The 27,945-nt window shown below is 42.5% G+C and overlaps 1 protein-coding gene across 1 annotated transcript; it reads right to left on the bottom strand.

Annotated features, from left to right (window-relative positions):
* Positions 1–84: 84 nt before the first annotated feature.
* SRPK1 (SRSF protein kinase 1) lies at positions 85–27,773 on the bottom strand. The gene is made up of 16 exons (XM_082494385.1): positions 27,581–27,773; positions 27,413–27,473; positions 15,587–15,705; positions 13,703–13,811; positions 13,174–13,261; positions 12,871–12,958; positions 11,270–11,376; positions 10,405–10,570; positions 9,533–9,558; positions 8,827–9,040; positions 8,109–8,534; positions 6,606–6,706; positions 5,569–5,676; positions 4,086–4,155; positions 3,564–3,656; positions 85–2,646 (listed from the first exon to the last, which is right to left on the bottom strand). The coding sequence occupies exons 1-16, from the start codon at positions 27,681–27,683 to the stop codon at positions 2,462–2,464; spliced, it is 2,064 nt and encodes a 687-aa protein (XP_082350511.1). The 5' UTR covers positions 27,684–27,773; the 3' UTR covers positions 85–2,461.
* Positions 27,774–27,945: the final 172 nt, after the last annotated feature.

Here is a 27,945-nt window from a genome sequence, read left to right as displayed (position 1 = left end):
TTGATGGGCCACTAGCTCAGAAAGAACAGACTTACAGAGGGAACATAGGAGGAATAGGGCTCAGTTATTAAATAATCCATTTATTGTACGGCTTTCACAAAGAAAAATAAGACAAAGCACCCAAGTAGAAAGAATAAAAATGTATTTTCCTTCAGGTTTTAGACCGACACAGCAAGTACAAATCCTTTAGTGTGAGCACTTTACGGCAATTTGGGAAATTTAACAAACCCCAAGTGAACGAGCGCACGGTACAAGACTGAACCCTGACAGCTGCTTCTGCAGGTCTTCAACTCACAAGCTGGCTCTAGCCTCGGATACCGTGGTAAAAAACCTCCTCCTCCGTTCGGGCGGGGGGGGGGGGGAGAGGGAAGGGAAGGACAGGAAGGAGCTCTCAGAGTCGAAGCGTGCAGACCCCTTCTAAGAAAAGTTCTTTCATCAAGCAGTACAGAGGACCGGGTGAGCTTTCAAGACAACAGAAATTGTTTGCCCTGCCAATGTAACTTCCCTGTCTGAAGACAGTAGGTGTTTTGGAACCCAGTCCTGTCTGCAGTCCTTCTGTAACAGATATGGAAGTGACGCAACTGGAAAACTCCAGATGAAAGGGGGGGGGGGGGGGGGGGGGAAGTCAAATCAGCAGTTTAAAACTCTTTTGGTATGTTACCTTCCTTTAATTTTAGATTATATGCATAGAGAACCTGATCTACCCCTAAAAGAACATGCAGCATGATTTGCATTAATAAGCCCAACCAGGCACTGGACTGGAGAAACTCTTTTCAAGTGGATTAAATGACACCAAAGTTTATGAACGAACGATCCTTACAAACAAGGATTTCCAAACACACATACAGAAGTGACATGTAACAGTGGTCTTGGCAGCTTTGGCAATGTTATTGTCTTGGATAGCATCTGCGTGGCCTCCAGCATGCTCCCGCTGCAACTTCTGTCCTCTGAGAGCCACCGCGAATCCAAAGGCCTGTTTGGTCCAGGGTAAGGAAGCGCCTCTGGAGTCTCAACGCTGCCAAATCTTGCTTTAGAGTTAAGTAGGATGCACTGAATCTGTAACAGGATGGGCAAGTCTAGAAGAAGCCATCATAAAACTATCAAATGCCACAGTGATTTAACTTTTTTTTAATTAAAATGAACCCATTTACTCATATCCAACTCCCTCTGAGTTTATATAGAAACCCCACAGAACATTTTTACTTGGGGTAACTCTAGAAAACAGCTTCTAATCCAGTATCTACACGGAAAAAGTCAGTTCTCTTCCACTTCTGCTAGCTCGCCTCGTGCTAATGGTCCAGAAAATAAAAGGCAGTCCCATCCTGGGAAGTTATTTCTGAAGGCCAGCACCTGGAAGCGAGTTAAAGGAAAAGAAATCTTTACACTGGGCCTTCAAGTGTTGGTTTCGAAAGTCAAGGGCTATAGCGTGGCTGTGATCCAGCTGCTCGGGAAAAAGCGAATGGTCAAAAATTAAGAGCCAGAGTAGACGCATCAGTGAAAGCCAATCTCTCACGGATACAGCAACTGCCTTAAGCAAGGCAAAAGAAGTGCCCATAATGGATAAAACCCCCCAAACTTACAGCTCACTAAAATGTTAGAAGATTTGCCTGCAACAATGCTGCCTCTGCAGCCAACTGGTGCACCCATCTGTGTGCTGAAGATTGTGCGCTGAGCTAGTTCCAGCTTTTGCTTATTTCGTCGCCTTTTAGTCACAGGCACGGGTATTAAAGTAGAAAACGTCACCAAGTTCAGAAACTATTCTGACTATCTGGGCACAAGGAAGGAAAAAATAAAGGGGCAGGGCGCTTTGGAGGAAGGAATATAGGATACTAAAACCTAGGTTTAAATAGGTCTTTTCAAAAGATTGAAGCAGCTAGAACTAAAGAAAAGTTACGCGACTGGAAAGCAAAGAATAATGTAGAGACCTAGAAAACGGAGGATTTCGAGGTCTTTGTTCTACAAGGAACTAACACCACCTTGGTGCCATCCATTACTTCTCACCCCATTGCTAGCTACTGCATCAACAGTGGGAAATCAACCCCTGAGTCAGTGAGAGGAGGCGGCATTCATATCTTCACATCCCCCTCATGAAGAAAGGAGAGTTGAAATTTAGCTAAGGGAGGATGTATCTGAGCAAAGGTGAGCACACCTGCAACACACGGCACGTAACAGTGAGGAGACTCAGGAAAAACTTCATATTCTAGTCAATTAGTCTTTGGCGAAGCCCAATCAAGGCAAAACACAGATGATGCCCCACTGGCAGAGGAGAGTCCTCATTGAGTCACACAAGCAAACTCAGCAGAACAGGTTAGGTTTATCTAAAATCTTGGAAGCCTTGAAGGAAGAACTTCACACTGAAAATGAACAAGGGAAGAAAAAAAAAAAATGGGAAGGGGCAGCTGGGTGCGTGTACGCTATGCTGTAAACCAGAGTGTAGTGCTGTGGCATTGCGTTGAAGCCTCTATGAATTAAGCCAGGGGTGCCTGAGACACTCTGCTGCTGTAGCTCGTTTCTCCGGGATCAGCTCCAACATAGGTAATAAGAAGTCTGTGAATGCAGCTGCCTCCTCTTGGGCCCACTCATATTTTTCCACCAAGACTTCAAAAAGGCCCCAGGGTTTCAGTTTGGTGATGTGCTTCAGGTCACCTGAAAACGGAAGACAGACAGGTTAAGTGCAAGACCTGGGAACAGAGCGGCTGAATAAAATAGGCCAAACAGCCAAACCCGACAGACTGGATTCAGAAACTGTTGGGCACGGGGATTATAAAACAGTAGGGCACACTGAAGGAAGAAGTGAGTTATACTAAAACCCCTTTTCTCTCTGCTTTTGAAGACTGTTCTAGAAATGTACTTTCTCAAAGGCTTCTTTCTTCACTTCTGCTATTTCTGATCCAATATCAGCAAATATTGTTTAACTTTATTAAATCACCAATTATACCGGTTGACATGACAGAAAAAACACTGTGCTGTTGACTTTGGAATACATGCAATACGTGCAGCACTGTGTGAGAAAGCAATAAACTACTAACAAAAAAGAGTTTGTTTTATATTAAAAAAGAAAAGAAGTATTAAACTAGGTCAAAAGCTTTTTCTTGAGACACAATACATTTCTGGGGTACTTAGGGCTTTACGATAATGGTATAATGTGTCCTGAGCAACACGGCTCAGGATGCAAGGCGCTATTTAGGTGAGTGGCAGGCTAGAAATGGAATAGAGTTGTCTAGAGCAGACTTCAAAGGTAAGTCAACACCTCTCGTTGACAAAGATCAGCTAAATAAAGCCAAATGAAGTCTGCAGAAGTATCTACAGTACTGTTCTTCTACCTGCTGCATTTGATCTCAAGACATCAAGTACTAGGATGTAGAATACTTTCAGCAGTTAGACAAGAATGCCTTATATTTAGCTGCAGTTTTACTGAGAAAGCGTTTCATAAAACAAAGGGAAGGCTTAAAGAGGCACCTTTGCTAGCATCTGTTGTTAATTGGTACTTCCAGCAAGGTACTCTTGGGCATTTGGGGCAGGGGACGAGGTGATAAGTGACACTGCTTCACGTTTCCTTTTACCTTTTTTGGTGAAAAACTCCTTGGAATATTTTCCTGCCAAAATAAGCTTGCGAGGTATTTTCCCCAGAAGTTCTATGATCAATGCAATATGATCTGCATTTTTTCAAAAGAAAAGACAATGAGACACATCCACAGAAGACATCTCTATGCCCCAGTTTCCTTCTCTGGGATATAAGGACAAAGACATAATTTCTCTTAAAAATTACTTTGAGATCCACTTGAAATCAGGTGACACTAAGCAATGACAAAGTCAAGGGTAAGGTAAGGGCAATTTGAGGCATGACCAGTTTAAGCAGCAAGATAGAGAATCCAGCGGTAAGAGCAATGGGAAACACAAGAACATGGGCTTTATTGCACAGCGTTATACTGCAGAGGCCCCAGCACAGTTGGTGCTGATTTGGTTAAACAATCTTTTTGCCAGGAGCCTTTGCATTGCTCACTCATAAGAGAAGGCTCATTCTGAAGCAGCAACCACTGCATTTCACATCCCATTTTATAAAGGAAAGACTTCGACAAACGCACCTTCATCCCGTGAGTAATCTTCCCCAGAATGAGGCTCGAAGAGATAGTCTCCTGTCGCTAACTCGAAGGCCTAAACAAACAGAAATTAAATCGCTTTAATACCCTTCACGCGCTGTTAGATGTGCTGCAGGTTGATTCTGCGTATCTCTGTGGGCCAGAAGCAAAGCAGTGGGAAGAATAACCTGCAAACCTCTAGCACACCATTACCATCTTAAGATGAGCAATTACTTTGCAACATTTTTAACGACTGCGTTAGAAGACATCATAGGCATATCTGCGATGAACTCTGGATCAGAGCGTAACGCAGTACGCTTGTGTGAAACTGTACAAAGTTAAGGCATTTCACACGCTTAGCCTCTCTTCTGCCTCAACAGCATTTTGCAAAGTGATGTCACGTCCAAACTCCAGCTTTTTTTTTTTTTTTTTTTTGGTTTGGGTTTTTTTTTTTTTTGGTTCTTTTTCCAAAGATTCTCCCCAAATTTCAGATATTAAAGAGACATTTTTCAAACTGTTAATCTCTGAATATTTCTCTGTAAGATACAAAAACATGTTTTAAATGAGAAAAACCTTTGCATTCATTTTAACTCACCACTCCTAAATTCCGTAACACATTTACCCTTTACACATTCACTTTCACTCAAAACAGTACCTCTGACCTTCTCTATTCATAGTTTTCTTCATGGACTGCTGTAGTTTAACTACTGAATTAAGCACTGGGAGTAACCACTGTATAATTTCAGCCACACGTTCTGCAGAGACAACACGACCCTACCACATTCTCTTTTACCACACTCATCAAAATCACAGCTTGCTTTCCAAGACAGCAAAAATTATTTCACTCACTATTTTCCAAGTTTAAAACACAAAACCCCAAGCTTTGCTTTGCAGAAAACACAGAATGGAGCACCAAAGAGGCACACGCAGTAACTGACTAGACTGATCTTTTTCTCTTTTTTTTTTTTTTTCCCCCTCAAAATCACCATATTCTACATTTGCCAGATATTACAGGGACAGCGTCAGCCTCGTCTCAGCATTACTCAGATTATAAAATGATTCCCAATATGCAGAGGATGCATAGAATTAAAATATGAAATTATACTGAAGACATCTGTGAAACAGTGCTGGATGCAGCAGAAAAGCTCTTTATATAAAAAGGATTTTGTCCTCAGAATTGCATAGTTGTCTTGGTTTTCCACAAAGCATTATGACAAAGTACAATCATATTTGAAATCTGCCGGTGCCGTACAACAAAACTAACTTTCAAAAGGTAAGCCACATGTGGAAAAAAAAAACCCAAAACCAAACACCCAAGAGAAACAAATTTGGTGTGAAACACGGTATTCAGCAAGTCTGGAAGTTGGCTGAACACCTGTGAGGGGTTTTTGCTAGGTTTGGCTCGTGACTCGGTAGTCCAGAGAGCACAGCACACTTCCCCAAACGCTCCGCAGAAACAGTTCAAAATCCCCTGGATGACACCACTCACCATACATGCCGTGCTCCAGATGTCAGCTGGGGTGTTGTACCCCGATCCTATCAACACCTCCAAGGATCGGTACTGTCTTGTCTGGATGTCTTCCGTGAAGTGCTTGTGCTAAACAGAAGGAATGTTTTACTAAACAGTTACAGAGTGTTTAAAAAGAGAAGAATCAACAACCTGGAAGGCCAGAGCAGACCAAAGCTCATTTCCATAACGTTTCATCTGAATTGTACATCCTCATTAAATATCTCCTTATATTCCTACAAGTACTGCTTAAAATCTTTACCAGAGATGCTCCTCGTTAAGTAAAACAGCCCAGCAGTTTAGAGGAAAGCAAGCCACAAAAATTGAATAAGGGAAGACTGTTTCAGAAGCTGCAGCCTTTCCTACCTGATCACAAGACAGGTCATGATTCAGCTGCCTTAAGGCAGATAAGCAACACCAGTGAAAGAGACCACCTTGCCAGACACCGCAAGCCTGATGTGCAATTCTGAGTTTGAGACTCTCTCCTGTAAGATCTGAAGTATTTTGCCATTTAAAAAGCCAAGCAAAATAGGCATTTCTTCTATTTGAAACGTCAAACATTTAAAAGCAGCACAGCACAAGGATCAAAGAATAAAACTATTTACGAGTCTCTTTCATGTGCTCATGAATACACCAAAATGGTTTGACAAGCTAATAAACTACAGAACTAGCACATCAGAGCAATTGTTTGCAACTTTCTCATTCTCCAGGAGAGCTACAGACTCCCTCAGAAGTTTCACGCATGCAGAATTCTACCCATTATATGTGACACTGTTCACAGGCCCGTTAGAAATAACCTAATGACTAAAGAGACACCCAGAACACAGGCTGAAATCCTGTGTTAGAGGAATACTTCTTTGTGGCCCTGCTGCCCTCCCCTTCTCCCTCCCCCGCCCCCAACAGTTTCAAACTACTTTCACAAGCGGGTCTAAATCTATTTTACAGATTCTTTTCCATCTTGGCATACTGTGAATGAATTAGCAGGTTTAACAGTCAATGTGAAAAGATTTTAAACTTACCACCCAGCAGGCGTTTCCTAGGTCAGCTATCTTCACTTTGAGCTTATCTGCATTCTTGGGCTCAAGAGGATTAAGAAGGAAATTCCCAGCCGTTGATTTTCCTAGAGGCAACATGTACAACAGCTGATTAAAGCTACATGGACAGTGTCACCATCTGTCATCCAAATCCTACAGCCCCCTTCCTATCGAGGAAGGGTTTTGGTTTGGTTACGGATCAGAACTTTTCCCTTCCCGAAGGTATAAAAATCAGCAGTCTGCACTATGAACAACAGAACTACTACCACTAAGACCCGACCGGTGTTACAAAGCAGGACAAGTAAGCATATGCAAGAGTGACACCTTCCCAGCACTCTGCACAGCCTTAAAAAGTCAGTCTGTATCTAGACAAGCTTCTTAAATAAGGGCATTGCCAGAAACATAACAAGCTGTCAACCCTTAAGTCTTCCTAAATCTTTGAAGGATAGTCCACATATTATAGCATCTTTTTGACACAGCCATCACTCACTGCTGCAGCAGAGACAGTTACAGGAGCTAAAGTATCTATTGCAAAAACCTCAATGGCACAGTGGAGGGCAAGAATATTAAGTCACTAAATTGCATTCAGCTGCAGCTCTAAAAGCAATTTGGGAGAGCTGCGAGAAGCAAAATACACCTAGTAATCTAGCAGGGGCATCCAACTAAATGCAGTTCAACTTTCAAAATATTTAAATTTCACTTGCTACTTTTCATCCATGTAAATCCCCAGAAGTACTCTGCCAAGAAAATGCTACAGTAATTGTTAAAAAGAAGTAGAAATGTTAGTTTCTCCCTCCTTCTCCAAGCAGATACACTTCACTTGACCTTGACTGGAAGACGCAAAAAAGGAGTTTTATTAATAAAATTTAAAAAAAAACCATGTACTCGGAATGTATTTTAACTGCTGTACTCTATTGTGTGACTTATGTTCTCCTAAACCTAAAAGACTTTGTTTTTTCCTCCCGAAACAAATAATATTTAAACATAAGCATTAAAGAGGTTTCTTCCTACTCTGTATAAGCTTTGTTTCAGTCAGGCTGCATTTCTAGTTCTGGGAAAACATTTAACTCATCTCAAAAACATCAGAACACGCTGAGCAGCACTTATCCCATACTTTAACAGCCAGTGACAATTTGTAGACTTACTTTTCTAACTATAAATGAAAATCACATACAGAACAACTGATGCAATGGATGGAATGTCCCTACACTGAAAAACAAATGTATAGCTATATTTTAAAAGTGGAAATACTTATGCATGCAATAGTAAAAATTAAGGTACAACTACAACTGGAAGCTACAAACAGTGAATGTCTCAGAGCAGGACTGCCGGGTTAATTACTCCTGGGAGGAAAAGGCTCAAACAAGTGGTTCTGATCACTTCAGCCTACAAAATAGAGGTTTATATTAATACTCTGATGAAGTCTTGTAACACTACTCTCCCAGATTGAGAAGAAAGGAGCCCTTTCTCACAGGGTTCCTCTTATACCTTTGTTGTCTGACGGGCTATTATTCTCATTCTCGTCCTCCGAAGGTATCTCTGTCCGGATGCTTTCCTGCAAATGGTTAATCTCCTGCTCATTGAATGCTCTCTCTTCGTTGGACGTGGGCTGACACACCATGGAATCTTCTGAAACTAAGGGCACGAACGAGTCCGACATTGCTTCTTGAGGCCTGTTCTCTGAGTCACCATTACGCTGACTGTAATTACAACTATGGAAGTTCTCCTTCTGCATGTGAGAATGATCGCCACAGTCATTGGCATTATGAAGGTCATCCTCAAGTCGCACAGACCCTTGGTTGCCAGAGTCTGGGAAGTCCGTCATTTGTATCACTCCATTGCAATTTATTTCCGTTACACATTTCCCCACACTGCTTTCCATTAGAATAGATTGCTCTTGTACAACGACTTCAGCTGGAAGAGTGGAAAAGGAGAAGATAGAAGAGAATGTGTAAACAAAGTAATAGCTGAAGCTGTTCAGAGAGCCCTCAGAAGCAGGTAGTTCTCAAAACACAATTGAACCCAGTCATTCATTAATTCAATTTGTAACAGGAAATTTCCTACCCTCTTTAGATTAGATGGGTAAAACGCAATGCAACCAGGTGAAATAACAATGACCACCTCTGCTCAAGATGCTCACTCTACTCATGCCAGCATCACTGAAAGGACAACACTGTGCTACTCTCGCAATATTTTAGGTCCATACCTGTCTTTTTGCTGACATTTTCCTCTGGTGGACTAACTTTTATGAGCATTTCCAGGGGGCTCTGAGCTTCTTCCTCCTCTTCAGGCTGTGGCTGCCCAGGGCTTGCTTCCTTCTCCATTTCCTCTATCTCTTGCATTCGCTTCTCTAACAACTCAGCCTGCCGTTTCTGCTTCTTTTTCAATTTCTTTTTCTTATTCTTTGACATTTTGTCAGCCTACACAGAAGCAAGCAGAGAAACTGGACTTAGCATTTCATATTTCAGTAATCCAAAATGTATCAAGTTTTAATTTATTTTAGAGCTGAGGAAGCAGTCTGGGTGAAAACTCTGGAGACAGTTCTCCCAAATAAAAAGCAGATATTAAGGTTTTTGGAGCAGTTGCCTGAGGCTCTTATCAGTGCATTTCTGTCCTGACCCGAGAAGCCTACAGTAATCTCCAAATGAGGGATCTCAGAGTCTGCAGACAACGGTCACCTTCACAACAGACCTTGAGACCACCAAGAAGACTACTCGACCTGGTGATACACGAGCTAGTACTACTTACATCTCCAATACAGCACTGAACCTGATGCCTATACCTATGACAAACACAAATCTTACTTTTCCTTCTGATACAAGGTTGCTTTCCCTTAACGCCGACTGCATTATGAAACAATGCAGTAGGAACTATGTAGATGGCTACTTACGCATGAAAGCTATCACACTTACTGGTTTTGGCTGTGGTGCGGTGCTCACTGAAAGGGAAAGGAAGATCAGTAAATTAGTATGGTTATATTCAAAAAACGCAACTGTATTCTTATCTTAAGGTAAGCTTTTTCCTATGTGGTTTGTAACAACATTTTAAAGGTATCAGCAAATATTATGTTGGAGGCTTATTTCTCTACAAAAGTAGAGAATAAAAAATTGAGCAAGAATAAAAAAAAAAAAGAGAAAAACATTAAATGAGTAAATGCGCAATTAAAATTTCAGATCATAGAGTTGCTCGACTGATATCAAAGACTTAAATTTCCTGTTACGCAGCTTCATTTACTGCATGTATTATGCATCTTACTGGAAAGAAAATGCAAACCAAAACATTAAAATACCAAAGTTAAGTTATGGGAGTTTCCCTAAGATAAGCTGTGCTACGATGGGCTCAGCTGAATATTGGTGTTGTAAGATTATGACTGACAGAGGCCTTCATGAAATTCATTTCCAGCATCGTGCAATCAGAGGAAATCTGAAGAACATATGAGAAGTACCTCACTACGTTTTCACTCCAGCACTATTTTGAGTGCATTAGCATTTATGCGGTGCGCTATACAAGACTGACTACCCTACCACTTCACCAGGTCCAGATTAGCTGTGTTAAAAGCAGATGCCAGCACACATATATCCTCCCTCCATTTTTCTTATACAAATAACTGCTTTCCTGATCATCTTTCAGTTACAACTTACAACTAACTTCACAATTTCCAGTTGGCTTTTCAGGTTACTTGCATTGTTGTCCCGCTGTACTTAATAAGGAAGTTCTCCCTAGTGAGATCAGTTATGATTTGGGGGTGGGGGAGAAATAGCACCAATTTTCAGGAAAAAAGCACCTGCAGAGCCAGATGGTGGGGGAGCCCCAGATCTCTGCCACTCTGTTGCTTCTGCAGCCAGCCTGCGGATATACTGGTCGTTAACGCACAGAAGAATGTTCTCAGGTTTAATATCTGTATGAATGATTCGACATTTTGTGTGCAAGTAATCCAGACCCTGAAGAACCTGCAGAGGGGAGAGAAGGAAATTGATCATTAGAAAAAGCAAAGAATGAGCAAATTGAGAACACAAAGTTGCCTAGGGTGACCAATGATCCTGAAGGACTTCTGTGTTTGAGAACACTCAAGATCAGAGCTAACGTGATCAGTGGTGACTACTCAGTTCCAGAAGATACATATTTGCATACAAATTTTAGCTATGAATTTAAAATACTCTTTACCCTCATAACTTAACTTACCACAGTTGAAAATCTAACCTTAATACCCTACAGTAAAATCATGCTTTCCACCTCCCTCCACCCCACATGTAGGAAGATGTTTCTTCTCAGGCAACCATCCAGTAGGAAGAACAGGTTTCTCCTGCTCTTCCCATCATTAAGCACTGCACTTACTGTAACAGTTTTTTAAAAAGGAATACTTGCACTTAACAAGGAATAACCAGGGTAAGAAGAGGTTAAAAGCAAAGCTGGCCTTCCATCACAGTTTAAGTATCAGAAAATAAATATCTAAAGCAGAAGGCTCTTGCAGTACCGAAAGGAAACAGTAATCCAAGAATAATTTTGTTGCATGAGAGATACACCACTGGTTTTGCTTTCCTGGATCTGAGGGATCTCGGATCTTCTTTTGTTTTCTTAGATTTGGGAAAGATTAGTAAAAGAGTTCTTACTGACTGCACTGTTCTCCTCAAACCAGAACTGGAACTTACTTGTTTGATGATCTTTTTGACACAAGGGAGTGGAAGCCCCTGATAATTTGACTTGATGATCCACTTCAGGAGATGATGGCCTAGAACTTCAAACACCATACAGATATCTGGAACTCAGTCAAGGAAAAAGACGGACATACTGACCCAAGGAGCCCTGATTCCCTGGACTGAAGATCCAAAGAAATCCATACCAGTTAAGCGTTTTATATTAAAGAACCCTCATCCTTCTGACACAGCTTAGAGAAGCTGCCTTCCTGAACAGCACCATCCTATCCTACACAACAGTGTTGTTATCTAAAACCTGAAATACAAAGGGATGGAGCTGGTTACGACAATGGTACTAATGCAGCAGTACAATCTCTTGCTTTGCGTCGAAGCCAGTTACACAAGCAAGCGTGCATTAGTATTTACTGCTAGTATTGAGACAGCTTCAAGCCAACAATGTACGTTTTGGAACAGCCTCAGCTATTGCCCCAGGCAAAACTCAATGCCAAATCTCTATATACCAGCATTACCTGAAGAGATAATAAAATTTCCATTTCATAAGTCATCTTCAGAACAATTAAGTTAATTTCTCTGCCCTCTCTTGCCTCTTTACCAGCAAAACAAACTTTTGACAAGCCTGGACTTCAATATTTACATTATCTGCTTTTCCTCTAAGATCTCAACAGCCACAGTCACTCTAGTGACATATTCAGTATTGTGCCTTTGCTTTAGAAGCCAAACTTCTAGGAGTTTATTCGGCTGCTTTTCTTCTCCACTGGCAGAAAGCATGCATGCATTTCACAAGAGAGAAAGAAATACAAGATCAAGTGAACGTTTACTCGGTGCTAGGTACTGGGAAATAGTTAACAGAGGAAATACATTATGGGGCTACTGTTTTCTAGAAGTGTGAGAACGTTTGTAACCTACAGCTCAATTCTCTCAAGCAGCCTAGTAATTCTCACTGAAATAAAGTTTAAGGTACTGCAAAGCAGAAACGTGCACAGAAGTCCAACTTTCAAGTTTTAAGGTTGCATTATTAGGAATTGCCAGAAATCACTGCCTATCAGAAAGCAATTCACAGAACTACAGGGGATTTTCAAAGCAATACACTTGAAACATCCTAACAGTTTTGATAAAGTCCAAGGTAAGATGCTTCCGTAACTAGAAAACCACCTTATTGTCCAGTTACAGGCTGCAAGTGTTTGCTATTTTTAATTACTGTTCTTATCATTTTGTACTGCTTTAATTAAATAAGGGGTTATTACCAGGCTGCTTGCAAAAGTGAGGGGTTGAGACAGATGGGCGCTCTCACCACAAAGGCACCTCGCACACAAAGCCATTCAGTCCTGATCACATATGAGATGCAGTCACCCCATCTCTCACGGTAAAAGCATGACTAAGCAGAGCTGTCTCCACAACTTACACATATTACGTCAGGCTGAACGATCATTCTGGATCTGAGCTTAGCAGGCGGTTTTGAGGCAGATGATTCTACAGCAGGTTTCCTTGGGCAGTGAAAGAGATGCCTGGGCATCGCTCACCAGCCCCAACATGACAGCTACCCAGCAAACTCCCGTCTTTATGCAATTCTTTGCCTTTATTCCACAAAAGGATACGAGAACCATTAACTCCTGAAATCTTGAAGTCATCTAGTAACTGAACAACTCTCTCTTTGCTTGGATCATTTGGATCGCTGTTGCGGACCTGCAGAGAAAAACAGGATTAGTCTCATGTTCCTTGAGGTAATTACTAGGCAAGGATATATCCTGAAGTCAGATCTACTGCCCTAATGTTAGGTTCCTATGCAAATTCTTTGTAGCTAGATGACCCAGAAATGTCAAGCACATGACTAATGTGAACTCCCCAAAATTAATTTAAAAAATAAAAATAAAAATCAAACCCCACTCTCAGACACTCACCGATTTCAGCAACTTGATTTCATCCAGTGCTGTTTCTGTGTAGTGCTCTGCACTCTTCACCACCTTCATTGCCACAAATCTCCTCCCTCTACACACACAGAGTAAATTGAAGACTGTTAATGCTCATCCAAAGAACTTATTCTCCAGAATTATCCTAATTCTTTTGCATGTAAGAGAGCTACTTATTTAAGACATCATGGAAAAATAAGGTTAAACACTCTCATGATGATTTTCTTTGGGTCTCTTTTTATAAAACATCCACGTTAGTCGTTTCTCATAAAATGAAATAACAGGTCAGAGACTGCTGAACACAAGGGCACTCTTTCCACATATATGGTGTGTTCTGTTAACAGAATTCCCAGAATTCCCTCCCACATGCTTGCATGCCCAATATAAAAAGAAATTTCAGCATCAGGATGTGGACAGCTGTTTTGTGTTTTCATCTGAAAGCGAAAAGCAGATTTCTCATCATGTTTGGGCAGTGCTGTACATTCCCACCAGAAATACTAGTTAGAACAGAACGACTTACTGAATGTCCCAAGCTAGCCAGACAGTGGAGAAGTGGCCCCATCCAAGCTTCCGAATCACATGGTAACGTCCATTAAATAGATCTCCTATTTTCACAAGGTGATAACCACCTAGAAAAACAGTGGGAAGTTTATTTATCAAGAGATAACGCAAGTGCTGAAGAGCAGGTATGTGGAACAAGCATCACAACTTGAGGTAGACTTGTTTGATGCGTTTAAAATTCTAATCATATAAAGAAATGCAAACGTTTCTCTAATTGGATCTTGCTAGAACAAATATACAGTACGTTAGAGGAAGAGCTGTGAACAGCTCTCTAGCTGACTGAAAAGTTTTAATATAATTGAACCAGAATGACTGACTTCTTTTCAATGTAGGTCATCACTGCAGCATCGCAAAAGGTTATTTTCTCAGTGAAAGCATCTGAAGTCTGCTAGGCTGACCCCCTTTGGCAAACAGCTTATGATGCTCAGAATCTTACAGCTAAACATCTGCATTGCTTTCGCATGCGCTATGCCTCTAACGTGAAAGAGTACTGCATCCAAGATCCCGATGGAGTTTCCCTTGCAGCTGCTTTCCTGACTGAAAGGCACTTTAACATCATCATTGAAATTAGGAAAGTCTCCTCCCCGTACCCCTAGTATGTCTCAGCTGCTGACTATGCAGGAGGATTCCGTGATGGAAGCAAAGACATGAATAGCCAGAAAAAGACACAAGGGAACTGGCAGAAAACAGAATGAAGAGAAGAATCTGTAATTGTTAAGGCATAAATTTTTTGCCAGAACCTGGAATTACACCCTAGATTCCAGGCGCTTACTATTCAGTTGTGGTCAGCAAATACCACCCGTGAAATGCAGGCTTTGCCAGGAAGATTCATCTCTCTTGATTGACTGGTTCACAAACAAGACACAGAATTGCAATCCACTGCTTCATTAGCTCAAGCAGCAGAAGTCCCTTTTCTTCACTTAAAGATTTCAGTTACAACAGCGACAGCTGCACCGATTGCCAATTCACACAATGGCTTTCTCCTTCCCACTTGCTTTACAACAAACACAATCCCACTAATATTTGGGTAGCATGCTAAAAGTAATGTGAATGCTTTGAAGTAAAGCACTGAAGTGTAAGAAACATTGCAATTCAAGTTCCCTGTGCTATTTCTACTTTGCAGTTTTTTATACACATATATGGCATTTGTTACATGCTTCTCCCTCTGCCATATTCAGTACGTACAATAAATAGTATCACAGAAGCACTCTTACAAAGCGTTTGGAGGCGGGGGCACACATTCAAGCTTCAATTAATTGATCAGTTGAATTTGTATGATCAGTGTCCCGCCTTTTTTAAAACGTTTGCTATGTTAAAAAAAAGCCTGGCCCTTTTGATATTGAATTATAAACTGTGGTATTTTCATTTGCTCTGTATTTATTTTCTACTCGGAGAAATAGTGGAAGGCTATATTTGCAGGCACAAAGTTATCTGAAGAACAGATACCGAGATGATGACCTTCAAAAGAAAACAGCAAAGAATTTGAAACTAATTTGAAGGATTTCAAAGTGTCCTTTTTCTGATGAAAATCAAAAAGAAACTGAATGCCCGCTTGCTTTTACCAATTTGGAAAGCCCTCCAGCACAGAGGAAAAAGCCAACAGTTTTAAACACATGCATTAAGAACAGCTCTCCAATTCAAATCTTGACTGATAACAGAGGGAACCTTGGAGAATAGTTTCTCCATTTCAGGTTAGCTTGAAAAATGTTACTGTCGTCATGCAGCTTCAAAAAATAGTTAAAATAAGAGGGATTCTATTTTCATCCTCTATAGTAGATGGAAAAATCTAGGGAATTTCTTGATTATATTGAAAATCCAGTGCCTTAAACAGGCAAGTTCTCACCTTTACAGTAATCATTTGGATCCTCTTGTTCATCGTCATCTGATCCCAGGATTTCCTCCTCTTGCTCGGGAAGATCATTCTCTGAATGAGCAGCAGGGCCCCGATGCTGAGTGTCGGGTCTGAAAGAGAACACACTGCATGTCTCACACACGTTACTCTTCAGGTCAGTAGTTTTCATTTCATATGAGGGATTGCTGATAACAGAGGAGATGCAATATTCAGCCTTCAGAAAAACTATTTTCACATTTAAATGCTTTTACTCCTAAGCAAGTATCAAGGTAGATAGAAACAATTTTTCATACACTAGTGAGAACAACACCTTAATGCCCTAGATTCGCTTTTATAGTAGAACAAAGAAAAGGCCAGAGAAGACAGTGAGTTAAAAGCTTAGTGATCCCACCAAAACGTTAGTCTCTTTGAACCCCTTCTCAGCCCTTCATTCCCTGAGGACTTTTCTAAAGCAAATTTATATTTTAAGACATTACCTAATTTAAAACCTGAAGATTTAAATGTTGATGTATGTTCTTTTAAAGACTAACATCAATTAATTCTTACTCCTTTGGAAACAAAAAATAAACCAGTGTCTAGGAACCTGTGCCCTTCGTCCCTTTCACCTTTGAGATCAAATGAGCATTTAACAATCCTTCTGGTTCTAACACTTTAAAACTCTAAAATCCCTAATACTGCCCTTGATTGCTCCTGTTCTCATGTGGTAGGCTGTGTTTCTAGTTCACCTCTTCACCGAGGGTCTAAAGTTTGTTACAGTTGTCTGAACTACAGAGAGTGGGAGTTTGCAGAGCAGATGTTCTGCAAACCCTTCCAAGAGCCTGTGATTGCAGAGGGATTGAAATCGAGCGCTGGGGTGGTATTTTTTCATGTTTGTCTTCCCCCCCATCACACTCCTACATTCATAAATAAAAACATTAATTTTGTGTGTTTAACTTTTCCAGCAAATGTGCTACTCTAAGTTCCTGCTTGTGAAGATCACGTTGGCAAAGGCCACCTCATTGCTCTCATGCGTTTATGCCGTGTTTGAGTTTCCTGAGCTAAAACACATCGCCACCTCCCCTGTGCCCCAACACCTCCTTCATGGCAGCCCACTGCTTACAGCCAAACAGTTCATGAAGTGCTAATACTAAAACAGGTGAGTTATTTACTTTACAAAGCATTACAGGGAACGGTTAATTTTCTACAAGATTTAATCTTCAACATCCTTTCGTACAAAGCAAGCTTTTATAATGAACACAATGCCTATAGACCATTTGCACTGGCAAGATTTAATGGCAAAGTACTGCAGGATATTAATGCTAAGCTTTCTTTCCTTGGAAGTATGAGATATTAAAAAAAGCCAGAGTTGTCCAAGGAGGCGGGCAACAAATTTCTTTACAGCAATGACGTACAAGCACGAGATAACATTCTTTACAACGCGCTTCCCTGTCAGCGTGAATTAGTGGAAGTTTCTTGTATTGAAACTATTGTTCCAGTGAAGCAGCAGATATAACTGATGCCTTCCATCACACTTCCAAATTCAACTGGTTTTGCTCAAAGGAGTAGCAGCTGCTGAGGCAGCCCCTGGTTATGCCAGTGGACATGCTAACGCATGTGGGCTTTCGGATGCAGCTTTTGGAGCTGCAGCCCTGTGCATCATATCATGGCCGTACTAACTAATCTTAATCCATGGGACAAGGTAAATATGACAATTCTAAGTAGTTACACAACAGAATGAGTGTTCAGCATTTACCTACTACACATGCGCTCTGCTGAGACTTCATACATTAAATACATTACTACACGTTAAAACTACGGCCATCTTAAGTACCTATGGAGCATGGAAATGAAGAAATCACCCGTTCCAATCTGATCATGACTAAACTTGCAGCCACTTACAACCTGGAATTGAAGTTCATTAAAGCAAAGAGGAGCTACAAAGGTCATCCCTGGCACAAGCAAACCACCTGACGTTTATTTCAGTCAGTTGTCAGAGCTAGTAAATCCTGCTGGTTTTTTAATTCAAGAACAGATAAGCAACACAGATTAGTGGTCCCAAACCATAAAACAAGACTGCCAGACAGTCCATTCCACTGCTGCCAGGCTAATGAGACATTTATTATCAACCCCATAGCTTGAGCCAGCCCCAAGATATTTCGTATTTAGACTTTCTCCCCCACCATGAGCCACAGAATTACAAGTTGGGGGTAGGAAGAAGGAAAACTGGGAGGAGGGGAAGTCTTGGAGGTCAAAAAGCGACTTTAAAACTGCTGCATTCCTCTGGGGACAACTGAGCTACGAATAGTGTCATAGATTATCCCCAAATTAAGAGCAGGTAGCAAAGGCAAGAAAGGGCCATGGGCAGAATGGCTGAAGGGGAGACTGGACGCTCATATATAACAAATCCTATAGAAAGGGTAAAGAGAACCAGAACGTAGAACTGGACAAAAAGGAGAACTTAAGCCCAGCAGCCACACCCGTAGCCTAAATAGGAACGAGTAATTCTCCCCAATGCTGTTTCAAGATTTGCACTTTTGTAACTATGCAAGATGTAGGGGATTAGAACAGATTCAAAAGAAAATTCATCTTAAGAACCACTGATGCAGACAGAAACATCATGCCATTCTGCAGTCCCAATGATTCTCAATAATAGTAATTTCATGCATCAAGGAAGAAGTTACTGGAAGCACTAAACCCCATTCTCTCGGAAGCTTTCCGCACCCCTCCTAAGAAGGGGCTGACGAATCATGCTGCTGACGACCTCGTACACGACACACCCTGTAGTCTGCATCCCAGTCTGTCCCGGGGATCCGAAAGCATTTCACTCGTATGCTATAATCTACTAAACCAACAAATGCAATAGTGAGCTGTATTCAGGTCACATACATTTCTACAGTGCTATTTCCTTTATGAAATCACCTCCAAAATACATCTCATTCCTTTGCCTTCCTGCGAAAATCCATTAGATGTTATTACATCCCACCACCTTCTTCCCCCAAAGTGACCACGTCTACTGCAGATACGGATTAAGAGAGATTAAATCAGTGCAGACTATGTATTAATACCAAAGAAAAACTGATACACAGAACTACAACCCTCATCTGTGTGCTTCGCTCACACAGACAGTACTCTAAAAGGTACAAAAGGCTGCAAAAAGCAAGCAGAAAAATCCATACTCGGTATTTAAAGGCGACAGCTGAAACAGCTGTCAGCGATACTGCAAAATGCAAGTAAAATATAAAGAGAGGCTATGAAAAATGGTTAACAGTTTACAGACTAAAAAAATAAAGTGTTCTAGGGTAGGGTTTTTTTTTTATAGCCAGCTCTGTTCTACTTAAGAACATCCTGATCACCTTTTACTTTTGCTCTCTCAATGTGCTAATTAATCATCAGAATTACCTGGATTTGCAGGGTGCCTCTACAACTCTATAGCATTATTTTACTTAAGGAAAACAATGTGGAACAGCAACACGAAGGCAAAATGCTAGATCTTTTATGGGATTCACGTGAATCCACATCTGGACGCCCTCCCAAAAGTCCTTATTCTCCAGGAATGCCTGAAGAACTGCAAATTCATGAGAAAAAAAACATTTAAAGGGGATAACCTACCTGCATGAAGCACGGCCTCCCATTGATAAAGATATTCCTGAAGACAGCCCAATAGTTTTCGAAAGAGCCATTAAATATAAAAAATAATAATAATAAAAAAATCAGATGCCACACGGTTGGGGGAGCAGGGGGGACATGAGTGGCGGAGGGGCTGGTTCCTCTGGACCGCAGCGAAGCTTTGTGCAAGAGCGAGGGAGCAGAGGGCTTTGCCTCCACCACCTAGCTGCGGAGGCACCGCACTGCATTGCAGGTACAGGGCCTGGCAGCGGGGCTGGGGGCTGCTCTCCGCTCCCCTCCCTGCAAATTCAGTCATCTCAGGGGTTGAGCGTAAACGCATTCATCTCCTCCTCTTGATCTTTACCTGTCTCAACCTCCCCTCTAATGAAATTAGAGATTCAGTCAGATGCCTCGTTTCATCTTCCTGAACGAGCTGGTTTTATTTGCCTATTCAATAGTCCGCTGGATTCAAAGCTCGAATGAAGACAAGGATGATGGTAATTGCCGACAGTCCAATCCTTTTGATACAGAAATACCAGCACAATCACACAGGGGAGAAAGGGCGTTCAAAGGAAAAAAAAAAAAAAAAAAAAAAAGACATTTCTGAAGCAATTCCAAACCTCCCCATCCAGAGTTACAAGAAAAACTTAGCCTTTACGTTTAAAAGTAACAAGGAAAAGCAGGAGAAGGAGACAAATCTTCTTTAAAAAGGTGAACTGAGTATTTTTCACAGCAGCAGGCACTTAACATCATCCCGCGACGATGCAGAATTACCAGCCATTTCCTCCGCCTGTTTATCCTGCTGGTTTATGTAAGTGATAGGGGAAACAAGTCAGCAACGACGTGACACAGCAAGTACTAATTTAGAGATTTTCTCTGCTACAGAAGACTGTTTATTAGTGAAAGACGCTCTGAAGCTGGCTCTGCATTTTTCAACCAAGAGGTTTAAAGAAGACTTGGATTGATATGATTGTATATCTAAAATATTTTCACCTTAAAAGCTCACTGGAGTTTGAACATCCTTTTGAAACAGTTCAGTGATGCCAAACCTCTTCATATTAGAAGAGGTGCTAACAACATGCAAAATTTCCCACTGTAGACAAGATTTTACTCCAAGTTCATTGCATTTATCACCTGACAACTCTGCCCGCCTCTGCAACGCATAGCAGTGACAGTAACAGTGATTTGCAGAACTAAGATTTCAGTCACTCACTTGTTCCTTAACAAAAGGTGTTCAAAAAGTTTGGGAAAAAAACCCCACTTTTGTATTCTCTTGCCAGTTGCCCATAGAATCACTTTATCTGGTCCACACACTAAAAATAAAGTAAAAAAAAAACAAACAAAAAACAATTAAGAAGCCTCAATCGTACAATGTGTCTTCTTGCAGATTTGCACTGAGGTAGGTCCAACAGCACTTGGAGGATGAGAAGATGGGAGACCACAGTCATGCCTGTCAGTACAGACCATGCAATGAAAGAGAAGCGTTCCTCGTGCTGTGGAGTGGCACTAGCACGGGCTCCGTCGCTGTTCTCTATAAATTACTAGTCAAAGCCATCACAGCAGCCAAGTCTCCACTTGCAACTTCACCGTCAAAACTCAGAACTTGTTTTCTCCACCCCGTAACTTAAATAAGAGGACCAACTGCCTCTCTTCAGGCGTTTTGTTATGTAAGAGCGACTTCTTCAAAATTCTGGTTTGTACAGGAAATCAGTACCTTTCCTTGTCCCCAAAACAGCAGAAATACTGTCCATGCCACCCATCTACCTGCTTTCAACAGATACAACAGCAGTCCCCTTCCACCCTTAAGCAAGGCAAGCAGCATACATTTAATGTGAATCACTTCTCACACCTTTCATCCTTACATATGTGACAACAAAAAAGATACTCTCCTCATTCCTCTTCACCTCAGTTTGCGAGTCCCTTAATATTTGCAGCCATGACGCCCGTCTGTAGGAAACCGAAGACAATTGCTTTCCTAAATGTTTTTTAAGCTGCCCGCAGCACAATCTTTATAAACACTGTCATTCCTTATTTGTGAACTCAAATTACACGCATGAAACATCCCCAAACAGAATTCAATTCAGTGAACTTGAGACTAATGACAAATGCAGCTCATGCTGTAGGAGACGCAGATAAAAGTACTGTAACTGGGACTCTTGCTGAAGGAAGCGTTGCTTTCCCCCTTAACCATCCAGCCAACAGCTTCCAGGGCCATACACTCACTGCAGCAAGATCTCCCTTCACGTGCTGTTAAGGATTCCTTGTTTTCATTTTGGGGAAGAAAAAGATAACCACACTTCCATATGGCATGGTGAAAAGCCAGGATTTTAAATCTCTCTGCCTTTTTCCCATCCGTGCATCAAGACAATGTCTCTTTAAGGGAAGTATGCTTGCCAGACTGCATCTCATTACAACTCCTTAGTGTGCCTGTAATTTCAAGATCATGTTAAGGCACATCTAGTCAGAATGAGTGCTTCTGGTGCCGGGCTCCAACAGGCGTACACGCAGCACTGCTGACAAACCTAGTCTGCGATAAATACTGAAACTGTTTAGACTCAAACCTTCAGTACAAATTCAGGTCTGAAACGGTACAGGTGTTTTCCTGCTTGTATGCACTTTACCTTTCTGCTCAAGAAATTCCGCTCAAGCATTTGAGGGGACTTGGGGGAATTATAAATCATATGTTGTAAGGGACTTACAAGTCTATTATACACATAATTTTGTAACTACATGCAGTTCATTCACTCTCCCATCCTTATTTTTATTCATAAAGAACTGGGCAGATCCTCACCACTTGCTGCTGTAGCGCAGCCATCCCAGAGATACCGGAATACCACTGTTGAGAACTTAACAGCACTGGAGATGGTCTAACATTTAGTTAGAACAGCGCTCAGAGGCACCAAGACATACTTTTGTATAGTGGATCTGTGGGAGTTCAGTCTGAAGATAAGTAATAATGAATTTCACACGAGAAGGGTACCAATGCACAAATAACAGAGGCAATCAAGTTTCTTGCTCCCCGTACCCACTCCCCCACGCAAGCACTTAAGCTGTTTGTAGAAGCGTCTGCTATTCCAACTATTACAAACCAAGGGACTTCCATGGAAACCATCAGATCTTCAGTTATGTCCTGTCACAGTTTGATAATCCCTTCTGTATTTGAATGAAAAAAAAAAATCCTGTGGGTGGTGCCTTCCGAGTCTACCTTTAACTTACGTTCAAAATACTTACAAAAGAGGTAGCCCTGGAATTAATTATAAAAGACAAGTGAGGAAAACATCATCCAAGATCCCGATCCCAGGCAAAGTTCTGAATAAGGAAGTTGAGGAAGAACCCGAGAGGGTTGTCAGAACTCCAGGGCTCCTCAAAGACAGCAGAAAAGTGATACAATCATGATATGCAATAACAAACTGGGAAGCATCAGACTACTAGGCATTTTCTGCTCCCCAGAGTGCATAGACGGAAAAATTACCAACTCCTTTGTCTCTCTTCATAGCAATTCTGTTGAGGAGGAAGAAAGAAGTAAGGCTTCACTGCATATCAAGAGTCTGGCCAGAAAATTACAGATAACTGTAAAACAGCTTTTTGAAAATACTGCATGCGTTTGGGAAGAGAGAGAGGAAGCAAGACAGTGGTACCGTACCAACTCTGCTCTGTCACTGCCCTCACTCTGGGAGTAGAGGGAGCCAGAGGAACTATTGAAAGTCCTGTGAAAAAATATCTCCTGCTCAGTAATGCCTGTAAGAAAGGATTAAATAAATTCACCAGTTCACGCAGAACAAGAAGAAAGCACTTCAGATGATGTACTTTTTTCAGAACAAGCCACATACTGTAACTGTACGGCTGCCACTACCTTTGTAGTTATTCATGCTTAACAGTAATAAAGTGTTCTGCTTTGAGGCACAATCAGTTCAACACCCCTTACACAGAACTGCTGGTTTTGTGCATGAGTCGGCCAACTTCTCCTGCAACAGAAAAGACGCTGCTGAAGCAAAACACTGGACTTGAGAAAACAGTATTATCACATGTGGGCCTGCCAATGAAACACCCAACATCTACACATCACACAGACCCATAGCCCAGTTCTAGTAATACCCTTCTTTTCTTCATTTCAGAGAAAATGAGCTTATAAAGGAGCCATTTGTTCAGTTTCTCATCTGTTTCTCTAATTGCTCTGAATCTGGATGGAGTTCTTAGCCTAGTTTTTAAACTCGGGGTCTTAATCTCAGTAGCAACCTAAAGAGTCATTTTTTCCTAGGACAAATAGAACAGTTCAAGCTTCTAAGGGTTTACAACATACAACGTAGACAGAAAAAGAGCCACAGTATTTTACTGGCAATTGTGGTTTAACAGTCACAAGTGCCCGATTCGAGTACAAATTACCAGAGTCATTGGCAAAGCACTGGTAAAGCACATCTATATTTATCTCTTAGTTCAAACAGAAGCTTATATTTTCAAATAGAAGCATACTTTTGAAGTAAATACCAGATCTTTCTCATATATCAGGCTTTTGTTCGCATAGTACAACAGTCTAACAGCACAGGAAATTAACCCCTTTCAAACGAAACCACGTAGATGGCATGCACCAGCATCACGTCAGCCAGGAGCGGATGTTCTGTCCACAGTAGAGCTAACTCAAAGCAATATTCCCCTCCAAACAGCATGTGGAGCCTTCAAAAAAATGAAGTTTGTAATCTCCTGTTAGCCTGCACCACTTCCTACGCAGACGGTGCCTTACTGCACCCAGGCGTTCCAAGCACACACGTGGCCCGCTCTGCGCTGCGGGACCCGTGAGCAAGAAGCGGCCACCTCGTGGTGAATGAAAGGCTGAACTGTTGGGACACCCATCACTCCTTCCTCCTGCTGCCTTCATGGACATCCCCATGCAACACAGCTCATGAACGACCAGAATACAGGAATTCTGTTTGCAGTTCCCTAAAACTAGCCAAAGAACCGTTCCCAGGAAAGCACTGTGCAGCTCCCTCACCTTCTCAAGGGCCAGGGCGAATATTACGCCTAACACATTTGTCTGCCCAACGCTCACCTCCAAAGATATTAGCGACTGCTTCAAACGAACTGAAAAGATCTCCAATTTTCACACTCAAGCAAAAATAACTATTTGAATGCACCTCACGAGATCCAGCTGTTCATTAAGTTTACAGTCTAAATTATGAATTGTTTATTAAAAAAAAAAGCACGCTTGTAAGCCTACAAGCTCCTTTTTGAAAGATGGGCTTTTTTGAGTGCCTTTGGGAATCAAGTGACTGGCAGTGCCCGAGATGTTCACACCTCATGAAACGATAAAATTAATACATCACATACTTCCCAGACAGCTTTCAGCAAAGCTATCTTTTGGCAGCACCACACATGGCAGGAGCCTACGTACCAAACCCTGTATGTTTTATTAGCAACTAAAGCTTTGACATGCTTATTTCCCGACATATTCTTAATACTAAGAAAAAGGCCAAGCAGAAACTTCCCTCTCATTTTCTAAAAATAATTTAAAGCAATTTTAACGCTAATTCCTTGCCTTTTTGATGGAAAAGGCTAAGAAGAAACTGAAACCAACGCTTCGCTCGAGGCCACAAAGCAACCCAGTGATAGTCAACACAAGAACTCAGGATCTCCTGGTACCTAGGCTTGCTTTTTGTCCCTCCAAGGCATTCAGCTGTCACTCTCCCTGTCCTTCCTCCTCCTCAATTCTCAGGGAAGTGGGAGCTGGGCAAAGGCACACAGCTACGATGTTCTTCCAATGCCACAACGGCAGACACAGGACCAAGGAGCAGGCTAGGCAAGTAGAAGCTTCCTAAGCAAAGATTTGAGACAGCTGGTTTAATGATTCTTCCAGATTACCAAAAGATTTGCAGTAGTTTTACTGGAGTGGGAAGACACAGGTACCTCACCTTCATATCAGCAAGAAACTTTGCCTGCTCTCTTTCTGCAGAAGAGTACATCACACAAAATGCACTCGTTCCTTCACTGATATCAAATAACAAAGCTTTTAAGACGGGAAGGATGGAAAGAAATAGGAATATCCTGAATTTGTGGAAAATTAACTTGGTTGTCCTTCCCATAAAAATAAAAAAAAATCTTATACGCAGAACTGTAATTAGTATTTACAAGGGTTTTCTGTAAGTAACCAGTTTAGGCTGGTCTTGTGTGAACCTAAATAGCAGCAATTTTAACTACTGAATGATGAAAAGAACCAGTAACTTTCCAGTTTTGTACTATACACCATCCATTTTGATTATTTTAACCTTTCCAAGTGGTGGGGTTTTTTTTCTGTTTTTAACAGGATTGGGTTGATAGGGAAACTTTAAGCAAGTGTAGTTAATTTCTAAACTGAAAGATATTTTGAATTGTTTTAAATCCCTTTAGAGCATTCTCTGCATTTTTTATACTTACCCACAATAATTCCTAATACTTAGCAACCTCCACCTTTTAAAAATCAGTTATTTCATGCTTTTTACTTCATACAGAAAAAATTACATGTGTGTGATCTAACCAAGTACCATGGAACATTAGACGTTAAACGGACATTCCATGTGGTTTCAAGTTTAGATTTTATGGAAAAGGTCTTGCAACAACCCATTTAAGCTTATTTCAGAAGATTTAACTAGAGCAGCTTTGTATTTAAATAGCATAAATGTTGCGGAACTGCACCTAAAGTTAGAGGCTGACATTGGGTTCTTTTTGTTGAACAATGTAAAGCATAAAGTACATGCAAGTTTCTTTAATTCCTGAGAGAGAATCTAATAAACCTATGGTACCAGAGAGTTGAAGCATATAGCTTAAGATGATAAACACAGCACTTTACAAATTGTATGGTTTTCCACTCAAATCAAGGTTAGTGGCAAAATCAACAGCTAGCCAGCAGCGCAGTTAACCTGTTCTGGCTACATGGTTAAAAAGGATTTTTTACAAAAAACCATGCCAGCACTGGAAGTTACCATTCAGCAACCTCAGAATTTACATAGAAATCAGCCTTTCCAACTGCAACTGTGGACTCAGTACTGTTTGTCTGCAGCTGAACAAGAAAAAAAAAAGAAAGTAACAGATATAGAATTAAACAGTGGATCATTCATTCAGAAATTAGGACACAGATGATTCTATAGGAAGAGGAGAGGTCTTCAAAAATTGCCCTAATGCTATCTTCAAGAGATACTGGGAACATCTATGAGACAGCAGCGAAACATAACGCACATGTCCCAAAGGGTTTAGTCAATGTTCTTCATCCCTCAGAAGCCCCATCTCAAAACAACTGAATCTTTGCTGGAGACACCCAGAAAATCTTTTAAAATCCCTGTGATCTGTCTGAGGAAGCGACTAAGATAAGTGTTACTCGAGACCTAAAGAAAACCCCCTCCTACTCCCACCCCCAAAGCCTTACTTACTAAATACCTTTGCTTCCTCGGCACCAGCGAGTACAAAACCTCCTGAGGTACCACAGGCTTCACACAGATAAGCAGCATTTTACTGAGCACACAGAAGGGGCTCTAGGATTTACATCCCCGTTCACTAGGAAGGAATCGAGGGGCAGTACTTAATGCAGTCTGGTGGGAGCCATTGTTTAGTATTTACTCGACATCTTTTCATTTTTATATCTGCATCCAAAAGCTCACCGCACATAGACTTGTGAAATTCCTGCGGTAGGAGAGAAGCCTGACGGCAGCATCAAAGTTAGAGAAAGAAGTAAACAACGCATCGCAGCACTCTTATGGCAAGATTTTAAAAAAAAAAAAAAAAAAAAAAAAAGCAGGGAGGGGGCAGAGAGTGAAGAAGCGCCGGTTCCGAGAAGCAGCTCTGGAGGCTCGGGGCGGGGGGGGGGGGAGCATCCCCACAGCCCGGGGCCGAGGGAAGGAGCCCGCAAGGACAGGCTCCGGCGTTCCCCCGCTCCCCCGTCCGCATCCCGCTGAAGGAACCACCACGGGGGGGGGGGGGGGGGGGGGGGCGGGGGGCGCGGAGCCGTGAAGTCCCGGGGGAAACATCAGCCCCGGCGGAGAGCGGGACGGCAAAACCCGCCGCCCCGGGCCACCAGCCGCGCCGGCTGTTCGCCTTACGCCGCGAAACGTGTCTCCAATTAAACTCGCATTAAAAACTCCTCTAGCCCGAGGGGCCTGGGCGCCGCTCCCCGCCCCGGGAGCGCCCGGCGGCCCCTTCCCCGCGGGGTAACAAAGAGGCGGCGGTGCCGGCGGGAGCTGCCGCCTGAGGGGAGCCGGGGGCCGCACTTACTTCCTCTGGGCCTTGTCCTTCTTGGCTTTGGTCCGCTTCTTTCGGGCCTGCAGCGCCAGCACTGAGGGAGAGAAGGGGAGAGGCGTGAGGGGCGGCGGGACCAACGGAAGGGGGGGGGGGGAAATTCACCGCCGCACGGAGGGGAAGAGGGCCGCGCGCCGCACTCACCTTTCCGCTCCATGGCCGCCAGAGCCGGGAGCCCCGGGAGCCCCGCGCGCATGCGTGCTGCGCCCTCCCCCTGCGCCACGCCGGGCCGCGCCGGGCGGAGCATGCGCAGCTTGGGCGCCTTCGCGCGCCACCCCGCGGCTCCGGCCTTGCCCCAGCTCGGTGTGCCGCTGGAGCTGGAGCTGGAGCTGGAGCGGGAGCGGGAGGGGGAAGCCACGCCCCCCCGCCATCGGTCACGCCCCCGCCCGTCCGCCGGGGGGCGGTGCTTCCCGGGCGCCGGTAGCGGCATGGCGCGCGGGCGTGGGGCGGCGGCGGCGGCGGAAGAGGAGCGCGTCGCGCGGGTGGCGAAAGGCCCTCCGCGGCTGTGA

Source organism: Vanellus vanellus (genome assembly GCF_965231255.1).
Source record: "Vanellus vanellus genome assembly, chromosome: 23".
NCBI classification, from domain to species: Eukaryota; Metazoa; Chordata; class Aves; order Charadriiformes; family Charadriidae; genus Vanellus; species Vanellus vanellus.
This window is presented reverse-complemented; position numbering and strand designations above follow the sequence as displayed.

Bases quoted from the DNA above. Each gene is read 5' to 3' on its own strand.
- SRPK1 (XM_082494385.1), bottom strand. From the start codon at position 27,683: ATGCTCCGCCCGGCGCGGCCCGGCGTGGCGCAGGGGGAGGGCGCAGCA. The intron at 5,677-6,605 runs GTAAGTTTAAAA...CCTTCTGTTTAG, and splicing joins TAGGAAACGCCTGCTGGGTG to CACAAGCACTTCACGGAAGA. The intron at 2,647-3,563 runs GTAAAAGGAAAC...TTCCGTTTTCAG, and splicing joins GGAGTTTTTCACCAAAAAAG to GTGACCTGAAGCACATCACC.